Below are 10,821 nucleotides of genomic sequence, written 5' to 3' on the forward strand. Positions count from 1 at the left end.
ACTTTCTAAAAACCCAATCCATATCTGAATATTATTTATGCCTGTCATGTGGAAACACTCAAACTCAGCCAGTGATCCTTGGGATAATGATAGCCATGATTACATGGATGATGATAATGTTAATGATGATGGCAAGCTATTTGACTTACCCTTGGGAAAGAATAAGAATGAGATTGGTACATGGGGGTAAAAATTCAGATTTCTGAAAAGACTTTCAGTAAAATTTTCAGTCCTTGAATCCTCATGGAACTAATAAGGGACCTTTTGACCTGAAAACTGTAAGGGTAGATGGATTCAGTAACTTAAAGGATGAATAAGCAGCCTATTTAGTGTAAAGACCACAGGAAACCATTACACAATTTGTTTATGCCAATGTTCTTTGATTTGCAAAACTTCCACTATTTAATGATTTGGTTTCTCATTAAACTTGAAATAAAAAATGCCATAAATCATAGCTATGTAATCCTTCCTAATATAAGTATATTGACCAAAACCTAAAATGTCAACAAGTCTATCTATCTATCTATCTATCTATCTATCTATCTATCTATCTATCTATCTATCTATCAGAATGGCAAAAGATCCAAAGTCCGTAAATGGACTGGGTGAACAACTTTCAACCCTTATTCTACATTTCCCTAACTTCATGGCTAAGCCTTGCTAACTGTCACCCCTGGCCAATAAGAGTCTTTTTAATTGCTAATACCACTATTCTTAGCTTAGTCCTTTCCCACCAATAGCCTGTATATTGTTAAAAGCTAATTCAAATTTACCCACTGATTTTGACTTTCTGTTTTTGTACAAATAAAAAAATACCTTTGACTTGAAGAGAATAATCCAATTATGATATATAATTCAATCCATATTAGAACTTGTAGTGAATGAAATACAGTGGCTTAATTTTCTCATGACGTTTAGCCTGTTCGCTTCATAAAATATGCTATTATACTAAGGGATTATACACTTAAGTTACTGAATATGATAAAAAAATTCAGACACATGATTGGATGGGTGATGTCACTAGGGTACAAAAGAACAAATTTTACAGCAGACCTTATTTTCATTTACTAGATTCATTGACGTTAATTAACTAGCCTGTGCTTTGATGTGCCTGACTCATATGTTTTAATGGTTTTGCTCTAAAACAGAACTTTTTGTAGGCTAAAGAAACAGACAAAATTAATTTGCAATAAAAATCATGACTTTGATTTTTTTTTTCTAAGAAAAGTGTATGTTTACCACAACAATCATTATTACTATAGTAGCAGGCATATAAAGCAATGTGAAAATTGTAAGTGATATGCATGGCCATCAATTAAAAAATAGCAGGGGACGTATGTAGAAAATTGGACCAATTAGAGATCTTCTAGCAACCTTATTGGCTAGTCTCATCAAGATGTTTTTATCCCAGAATTCTTGATTGGATTAGGTCTGTGGTGTGGGCATCAAATGAAACATGTGCCCTTTGCTAAGTAACAAAAAGCAGAATTTACAGGGTAACTATGCCTATATAAAAGGTGTATAGTTTTTACTCCAAATTAGAAACTACTTTAAACTTTAAAGGCACATAAATTTATCATCTCCATGTTAGTCATATCCTATTGATTGTATGCTGTTGTTAATTTTTTCCTAAAGAAGCACTTGACACACTTATACAACATTTAATTACTGGCTGTCTTTTAAATGGCTTATCTACTTTTTCAGATGCTTGGAACATTTTTTGAGCCTTTTTTTGGCAAGTTATTAACTGTTGTGTATAACTAAGTAGTATGAACTAATCACTGTATGTAGTCGCCTCTTTATATATGTTTTATTCCTCTCTTGGTTCACAGTATGACATCTGGTTTGAGTTAGTACCAATCTGAAAGCCAAGTTAGGTTAGAATGTATCTCCCTTTCCAGAAAAGAAAAGCCTGATTTTGAGAAATTATCTTAGGTTCCTACTTGGCTTTTTCAATTTTAAATACTTGATATGTGTATTTTTCATTCCTTAACGTACATATCTTACAAAACATTTAACATAACCGGTGAAAAGCATTTTAAAGTAATCATGTTCATTGGATGTTAGGACAAAGCATTCATTAATGTCTACTTCCAACTGTGCCCCTTGGAGATTTGTTTAGGTCTTACAAGAGTAGCGTGGTGCTGTTCTTTAAAATAACTGGCTATTTTATTGTTCTTTGTGGTTAGATCTAATTTGGCACAGATCATTTAAAATTAAACCGGCACGGTCAAGGTTTACAGTGGATAAAAATTAGGTCATGTGAAAATAGGTACTGCCTGTGCTTACATATTTTTAATGTGGTTGTGACCCCTTGCTGTAAGTCCCACTCTGAATTAAAGACACTGTGGGATCTTTTTAGTGCAAGCTGTAATACTGAGCCTGCACATTTCTTTATCTACCACTTTATTTCTCTTATTTCCAGACTTATGTATTGCTCCGTTAGTTTAAAATGTAGGACAATGGTAGTCTCTAAATAATAAAAAACTTTTATAAATCCATTTGGCATTCTTGTATTGCATTAGTTCCAGCACAAATACAAAATCACAGCAATGAAAAACATTCACTTTTTTAAGATATTTCTCAGAATTTTCTATATCCCAAGACATATATAACATTTACAACATCTTTTGAAAATAATGAGTTACTACCCCACTGTAAGGTCTATTACTGTTCTTTTCTTTGGACATGTAAAGTAATCATCATAGAAGGTTGAGAAAATAAATTGAGTGATAATGTGTTTCAAAATATTGCTGAGCTACATTTATGTGAAGGAACTGTGTGTGTGTTATAAAAGTACAAGCTTGTTGGGTTCAATGACTTTATTCCTTTGTGGGTTAAGGCTTAAAAGTAGTCTAGCATATGTATTTAACAGACTCAGTACTACATAAATAATTCTACATATAAAACAAATTATTTTTTCATTTAATGTAGGGGAGGCATAAAATCACTGTTTGTTTTTTTGCCACCTTTGTCTTATTAGAGAGATTTCTTTGTACAGGTTGACATTCAAAAATCCAGCAACCTCTGGACCTGAGGTGCGCTGGATTCTTGAAAATTCCAGATTTTTTTTTTTATATTTACCTCCACACACAGGCCAGCCTTCCTCTCGCAGCACCGCGGGCATCTGGCACAGTTCAAGAGAGAACAGAGATGTCTCAAGGTGTATTTCGTTTAGCAAGCAAGACCCTTACAGCTGTTTCTTCAGAACAGCGCCAGCAAAACATTAGTGGCCAAACAGTGTACTGCAGTCCATGTATTGAACATTCAATCTGAAATTCATGCTGGGAAACTGAAGGATCCGGATTAACGATGGCTTGATTTTCGATTGTCAACCTGTAGTTGCTGCCTAGGAGATGAGAAGTAACAGAATACTTTTCCAGTGTGAAGAAAATCCCCTCTTAGATAGTTGTCAAGGGAACAATTGTTCCCATTGGGAAATTTCCCTGTATTCCTGTTCTGGAAAAATCACAATGTTGTATTTATCCTTACTTTCTTTTCCAGTGACATAATTGATTGTGGAGGAGTATGCAATTTGATCCACTTTAATTTTGTTTTGAAATTTCAACTTTTGAGGTCAAAAACATAAAGTTGAATGTCATTATAACACTTAAACCTTTGAAGCCCCTGAACATAAGACACTAGTATTGCTTGGGATGTCTGTTGGACCTGTATGACCATATTGAAAATAACAATAATAAGTATTTTGTCAGAAATGAATATTAAGGTACTGGAGAGAATAGGCATTTTTAAATGATGACTACTGTCATCCACCAATATTTTATATGAGTTGCAGAGCCCATAAACATTGTTGTGGATAACGGACCTAAATGAGCATTTATCAAGTTTTTGCTATAGGGGACAAAACATTTATTTCTCATTATCATCCCAAGGACATACCATGGACATATGCTTTCGCATCACCTTCCCATCATCATCCTTGGTGATTTAAAGAATGCATTGGATGGCCCTAACCATCCATCCTTAGCCAAACTGCTCTCCATTACCTACTCCTTCGGACTAATACAGAATATGAATGGCCTTTCACACATTGCCATACATGCACTAGATCTTGTGTTTTACAAGTTCTGAAACCTCTCACCTTAACAACATACCATTTCCCCTTTCTGCCCACTATTTTTTTTTTACCTTCAATCTCTCTAATTCTTGCACAGTTTTCAGACCAGGTTAATGCCAGCGAGATATAAGTAACCTCGACCACACCCTACTCCCAAACTATTTTACATCAATAACCCCCACTCTTTTTAAAATCCCCCCATCACCAGATCAAGCTGCCACCCTGTTAAAAAATCCACTATCTTTTGGTCTGGATAAAGTTGCCTCTGCCACCTACTATTCTCTCCAAGTCTAAAAATCTTCTAGTGCAGCAGGGTGCAAATGGTGGAAATCTGGCCTCAGTGCTGACTTTATAGAGTCCAGGATAAAGTTTCATATTGTCTTTTGGCAATATCATCATGAATTTTGAGTTTTTGAAACTCAACATATATAAAGCAGAACTCATCATTAGTCCCCCTCACTTTTCATATCTCCTCTTGCTTTGCCTCTAACTGTTAATACCACTGCTATTAACATTCAACCCTTTCCCCAGGCCCATTGTCTTGGTGTCACCTTTGATTCTGCCCTCTCCTTCACCCCCGCCCCCCACATTAGGAAAAGTTTCCTCCACTTTCACTTGTGCAACATCTCCAAAATCAGCCCAGAGACCACCAAACTTCTTATACATGTTCTTATACATATTCTTGCTGAAAATCCTATTGTTTTGCAAAGGGGTGCAGGGACAGTTGTAACTTTAAAGAACTAAATGTAAATATATGGAACATTTATAACATGACTGTAGGATGTTATACAAATGTAGTGTTTATTATGTATTTGTTCTTTTGCATAATCCAATATTAGAACCAGTTACCTTTAGTGGAGTCTCTGTTATTTTTGCAAAAATTTGATGCGCTCTCTAACAAGTAGTTTCTCTTTATTCCAATACCTGTTGGTCGTGCAAGAAATATGTAGTAAGCTTGTAACTTGCTGTACTCTCTACTGCACTGTAATCAATTAGCATTGTTCTTCAATTTTTTGTCAACTTCAAAACACTTTGTTATGTATGTGAAAACAGTGGAAGGTGTTGTGTAGTCGTAATTCACTTCCTAGGGTGATAAGGCTGCTTCTCTGTAGATATGGTACAATAAGTCAAAGTATATATTGTTTACATTTTAATTAATCTGTACAGTATGATGTTTATTTATCTTTTGGCAAACTTGATTAACTCCACCTGTTTCTTACTCCCACAAAGGTAGTTACCTTAAAACAGAGACCTCAGCTCAAACTGGAATGGCTATTATGCAAGTGGACTTGCTCAGTGGCTTTAAATTATTTCTAGAAGGTGTATTATTAAAATATCCCCTTAAGAAAATAGAAGAATCCATGGATGGCAAAGTTAATATTTATTTTGATAATGTAAGTATAATAATTATTCTTATAGTTACCGTCTGTGATTATATCTTTAAAATAGCTTCATTGTGCAACTTAAAAAAAAAAATACAAAGTACAAAATGCCAGATGCCCAGCTATGAGTTACTTGCTTAACACGGGTTACTTAAAAAGTATTTATGCTGGATACAAGAAGTGGTTGGCAGTCGAAGGCTGCATGTTTTTTTGCAGTATAGGGTTACTGAATATACTGTAAGTTTAAAATATTTATTTGTTGGTGCTATTAAATAACTGTTTGTTTATTTTAGTATTTAGTCATTTAACTATGGTATGTATATACATTTCAGATTAATCAAACAGAAGTATGTGTAGATATACCTACTACTCGATATTCCAAAGTTGGCTACACTCAAGATGCTTTTGTATCTGTTATCGATTATTATGAGCCAGGTAAAAATTGCACTGAATTGATTTGTGTGTATGGTTATGTGTTTGTGTATAAGTTTGCACAAAATATCTGTATTTTTAAAATAATTGAATATTTTAAATTTTGTCATAAAGCCTCATATTACTGGGTTTAGTTCTTGAGGCAAGTTCAGCCACAATTCACATAATGATGTATTAGCAAAATAATGCTAGAAAAATTAAGTGGAAATTGGTAAACTGATTCATCAGGTTTAAGATCAAGGTCAGTTTGAACTGTCCGTCTGTCAAATGATATCCACAAATAATACCTTACTAATACTACTTTTATTAGAAGTAGCAGATACAAACAGTACAAGGTGATGCTGGAAAGTGAGTCTACATTGGCTAGATGATTGTTTAATTTTACAGCTGATACCCCCAGTTACTGTAAATATTTGAAATAAAGCTGAGCATATTCTCCCAGTTTTTTTAACTCAGTGTTGAGGGGTTGGCTTATACAAGAGTATTTTCTAGCAGTCTGCTTCCACCTGGTCCCTGCCCAGTACTAGGGACTCTCTTCCTCTTGCACAAAATGTTTCAAGAGGGAACATTAGCTGAAGTCCAGAACTACCACTTCAACTTTTTTTGGTAACAGTTTATTGTAGAATTGCAATAACAAACACAGTTCTCTTCATACACAGTTTGCTGTGCATCCACTCCCCTATAACTCCCTGAGTATCAAATCAGCTGCCGGAATACACCAAATATATACACCACACAAGGCATCCGGGGGAGAGGGAGACACTGAGCTACTACACTTTTGTTTGTTAGTAGCACTGGAATTGAATAGATGGCAAGTGAAACATGAGTGTCCCCCTTCTGCTGGCCTATCTCTCCAGGCATTTTCCCAGAGGTTCTATGTAACAAAAGCAGTCAGACCTGTAAATCTATATGTCTCATATGTGTTTCCATTCATCCCACTGAGCAGAGATTGTCTCTACAGTTAGTGCTATGCAAACATGTATTCTTTTCTTTCATTCCCAGTTTTTTCCCAGTTTAGAATTTCAGCTATTTTTTGGGAAGAGATTAGTTATCAACAACAAGTTAATAATCATTTACTATTCCCCAATATTGCACAACAAGATGTAAAGACCTCAAACTTCACTTTTGCTGATGATGCAAGCACACCAGTGCAAGGCATTACTATCTACCATTTATGTGTATTGGGTTTCCATCCTAAATAAATAATTCAATGTGGCACACACACATACCTTGTGTGGTACCATGCGTTTTCACAACGCACAGATATGAAACCAGCCTTTATAAAACAAAACATTGCTTTGCTTTTACATTTTTTCTGAAGAATATCTTTCTTGTTTTATGGTTTACTTTTTACAGGGAGAAGAACAGTAAAGAGCTACAATTCAGAAGTAATGCAAAATCTATCTCCGTGTACATTCTGCAAAGATGACTGCAGATCGTGCAAAGATAACAGTGACAGCCTCTATTTATCACCAGCCAAATGTCTGTTAACAGTACTTCTAATGTTATATTATTTACTACTGTAAAGTAATCCAAAGTATATTATAATTGGTGCTGTAAAATTTAAAGCAGATGTCCTGGACTTTGTCACCTGGTAGTACCATGGTTGGGATGTGTGAACCAATTGACAGAAAGTTATATATAATGCTTACAGCTTGGTCCAATATGTGGGAAAGAAAACATACAATTGTTTTATCATGATTGCTTGGAGTTCTAAATGATGTGCTTTTCTGAAGATCAGGCAGGTGTGCATGCAAATATTCACATCAATTTAAAATGATCGTCTCATTCATTTTTTAGATCTCAAAACCCATATTACAAATTTTGGCCAGGTGACTCATACCAGCTAGACAAAAATTCACTCCATCTTAAAGGATTTAAACAATGATGTTTAATTATATATATTAGATACATTCTTATTGGTTATACTACAGCAGATGCAGCCAAGATGCAGCTGAGAGCCACATATGATGCAATGTGCCTATAACCTTGCATGGAAAAAAAAACACAGTACATGGCATAGATGTGTAAATATGTTCAGAAAAAAAAATGCAGTAAGAGTTTACCATTCATTTAAAGGGTCAGTCCACTCAAAGGTCAGATTCAATCACAACTGGAACTTGATGCATTGAGGCACACACTGGTTTCATATACTTCTTGATGAATTAAGAGACATCTTAACATACAGTATGTCCGCACTGCTCGCATAATATACACAAACCAAATCTGACACAGAGTGTGGAACTCAAAGGTAATTTCCCAGTATAGGAACTACATGATATCACTAAATTTTAAAGTAATTTAGGTATTCAGAACATAGCAAAAACTAAAATACCATTTTGGGTGGACTGGTTCTTTAAAATATCAATATTATATGCTTTTGGAATATGTTTCCAAAACTTTGCATGAACTGTATAGTTTTCTATATTGTAAAACTATATATTGCAATACAGTTGCTAATACCTCTATAGATGTTAAAAAAACTTATCTAAAACCATTTTCATCGTTCAATAAAAAGAAAAGAAATGTAAGTTTTTCTTACAAGCCTTTCTCTTGAATTTACCTTCAAATTATATTTTTTGAAAGCATGCACAAGTGAATCTCTGGGTAACTTTACAAGTCCATGAATATATTCTGGACATTCTACAATATATAGTAACAATATAGTTTTTCAAATTAACTTTAACTTCTTAAAAGCAGTCCTTGAGCTCCAGACATGTGACCTTAAAAGAACTGAGGAGCATTCTGGGAAGATAATGTCATGAGTCTTCTGCAGGCAGGAAGAATATTATTTCCCCAGTCATCTTTCATTGTAATTGTTTTAACATTTAAACGTAAGATAAATCCCAAGGTGGTACAAAAAAAAATTGTACCACCAAACCAAAACATTAATATCAACATATACAGGAAACAAAACAGAACCCTAAAACATAAAAATCCCAAGAATATCTTGAGACAGTCAGCCATCAAATCACTGAGGTATGGATTTTACATAAATATACGGGAACATGTAAGATACAAAAGCTATTTGTTAGGATCACCCTACTAAGCAGAACCCAGATTAATAAAAAGAAAATAATAAAGTGAGTACAAAGTATACAAAACCCCAATATGTTTATAAAGGAGCAAAGTTATATTACTTAGTAATATCACCCTAAGTGGTAAGAACAATGGAATACAGTAACGGGCTGTCCTAAAAAGCTGTAATTTTGAGCTATCCTGGCACCAGCAGGACGCTGGCAATTTGAACACAAATTGTAAAGGGCATAAAAATTGGAGAACAAACTTGTAACTATTGGAGGACAGTACTGTGTGAGGTAAGTATGTCATAATGCAAAAGTATGCTATTCCAATTATGCCAACACTCTACCACAAGCAGAATTTAGTTCCTCTTTAATATAAAGTATATCTGAAGCTAAGTCTAATAAAAAAGAAATGAATGAAAGTTAAAGTAATATGTCGTTCGTAGATTGATATAACAGAATACTAGGTACTGGTAGGTGCCAGATGGTGTAACATGAAATTATTACGTGACTGCAAGTTTATAGTTTATGTATACATGGGTAAGTTTCAGTTTTACTTATCCAAAAGACTGATTTAGCTGTGCCTCCCAGACCGCAACGTATAACCTTAGCAATTGATAAAGAGGTAATCTACATCTTACAATTTTGTTTTATTCCATTTTTAATCTGTCATTCTAATAACAGATTTGTTTCAGGCTCAGATTTGGAACAAGGTAATTTTCTTTTTAACAAAGTAGAGGAGCTTTATAAGGCAAAAAAACAAACAAACAAAAAAGATTACCTTTAATTGTTCATATTAAACCATGGCACTTCTTACATTAATCATCATTTCATTTTTCATTGTTTTCACATTAACTGAGTCCAATTGCAGCCTGAAGACAGGGATGAAGGGGGTTCCTACCCTCAAAAAAAATAAAAATTTCAAGGGTAGGGGTTCCTACCCTTCAAAAAAAAAATATATATATATATATATGATATAGGGTGCAACACTCATTGCTGTGGAGGGTTTACTCCCCCCTTATGTGAACTAAAATAATTTTGATCCAGCCAGTTCTATAAATTGTTTAATAAAATTATGTTCTCTATGCAACAACTCTCAACAAAGTTCTTTGCATTAACACTGGTGCCAAGTCATACATAACTTTCACTGAGGGTCTTGTATGTACACATTTATTTGTATGATAAAGGTTACATTTTAACTTGTTTGGAACCAATAGAAATGTCTGCCTGAATAAATGGAAAGCTATGCTCTAAAGTTTACAATGATAGTATATGTATGTAGGTGGCTGTGTGCAACATAAAAAAAAAACTTGTTGCTGGGATTTTTATGGCAAAAGAAAAAGCTTAACTGTGGGTTGAGGGCTCTGTATGTGTGTTTTTTTATTTATTTAGATATCATTAGAACTTTGTGGATTTGTTTCATTTTTCAACCAATGTAACTTTAAAAAAAAATTAGACAGATATACTAAAGAGGATGAGCTTGGTGGTACACAATCTGTTAAATGTTGTATTGTACATGTCTCTTTTTGGGATTTATATTTTTATTTAACAAAATTATTCTTTTTACACAATCATTTTATTCCTAGAATAATAATTTGACTTTAAGCTTTTAAGTTTAGGTCTTTTTGCACTGCTTGCTTTGCCTTATTAAATTTCTGTTTTTTTAATTATTTTCTGTGTTTTAATTTTTTACTATTGATTTATATTTACATTAAATTTATAATTTATAAGTCATGATTATAAGTCAGAAGACTTATAAAACTAAAAGCCCTGTCTTTTAAAATAGGTATCTTATTGTGTGTAGGGTAAAAAGGCTGCAGTTGAATGAGTATATTTGAGCACAGATATCTAAGCTGATAAAACAGGCAGGAGAAAGCTACGCTGTTTCACTTCCATTGCATTTTTT

The 10,821-nt window shown here is 33.9% G+C and overlaps 1 protein-coding gene across 1 annotated transcript in view; it reads left to right on the forward strand.

The window, feature by feature from the left end:
• LOC140328729 (CD109 antigen-like) overlaps positions 1-10,582 on the forward strand; it is an 80,522-nt gene extending 69,940 nt beyond the window's left edge. Inside the window, exons 32-34 of the mRNA XM_072408526.1 lie at positions 5,313-5,472; positions 5,793-5,895; positions 7,249-10,582. Of these exons, the coding sequence (XP_072264627.1) occupies positions 5,313-5,472; positions 5,793-5,895; positions 7,249-7,418 (433 nt within the window). The 3' untranslated portion in view covers positions 7,419-10,582. The remainder of the gene's footprint in view (positions 1-5,312; positions 5,473-5,792; positions 5,896-7,248) is intronic.
• Positions 10,583-10,821: the final 239 nt, after the last annotated feature.

Source organism: Pyxicephalus adspersus, chromosome 4 (genome assembly GCF_032062135.1).
Source record: "Pyxicephalus adspersus chromosome 4, UCB_Pads_2.0, whole genome shotgun sequence".
Classification (NCBI taxonomy): domain Eukaryota; kingdom Metazoa; phylum Chordata; class Amphibia; order Anura; family Pyxicephalidae; genus Pyxicephalus; species Pyxicephalus adspersus.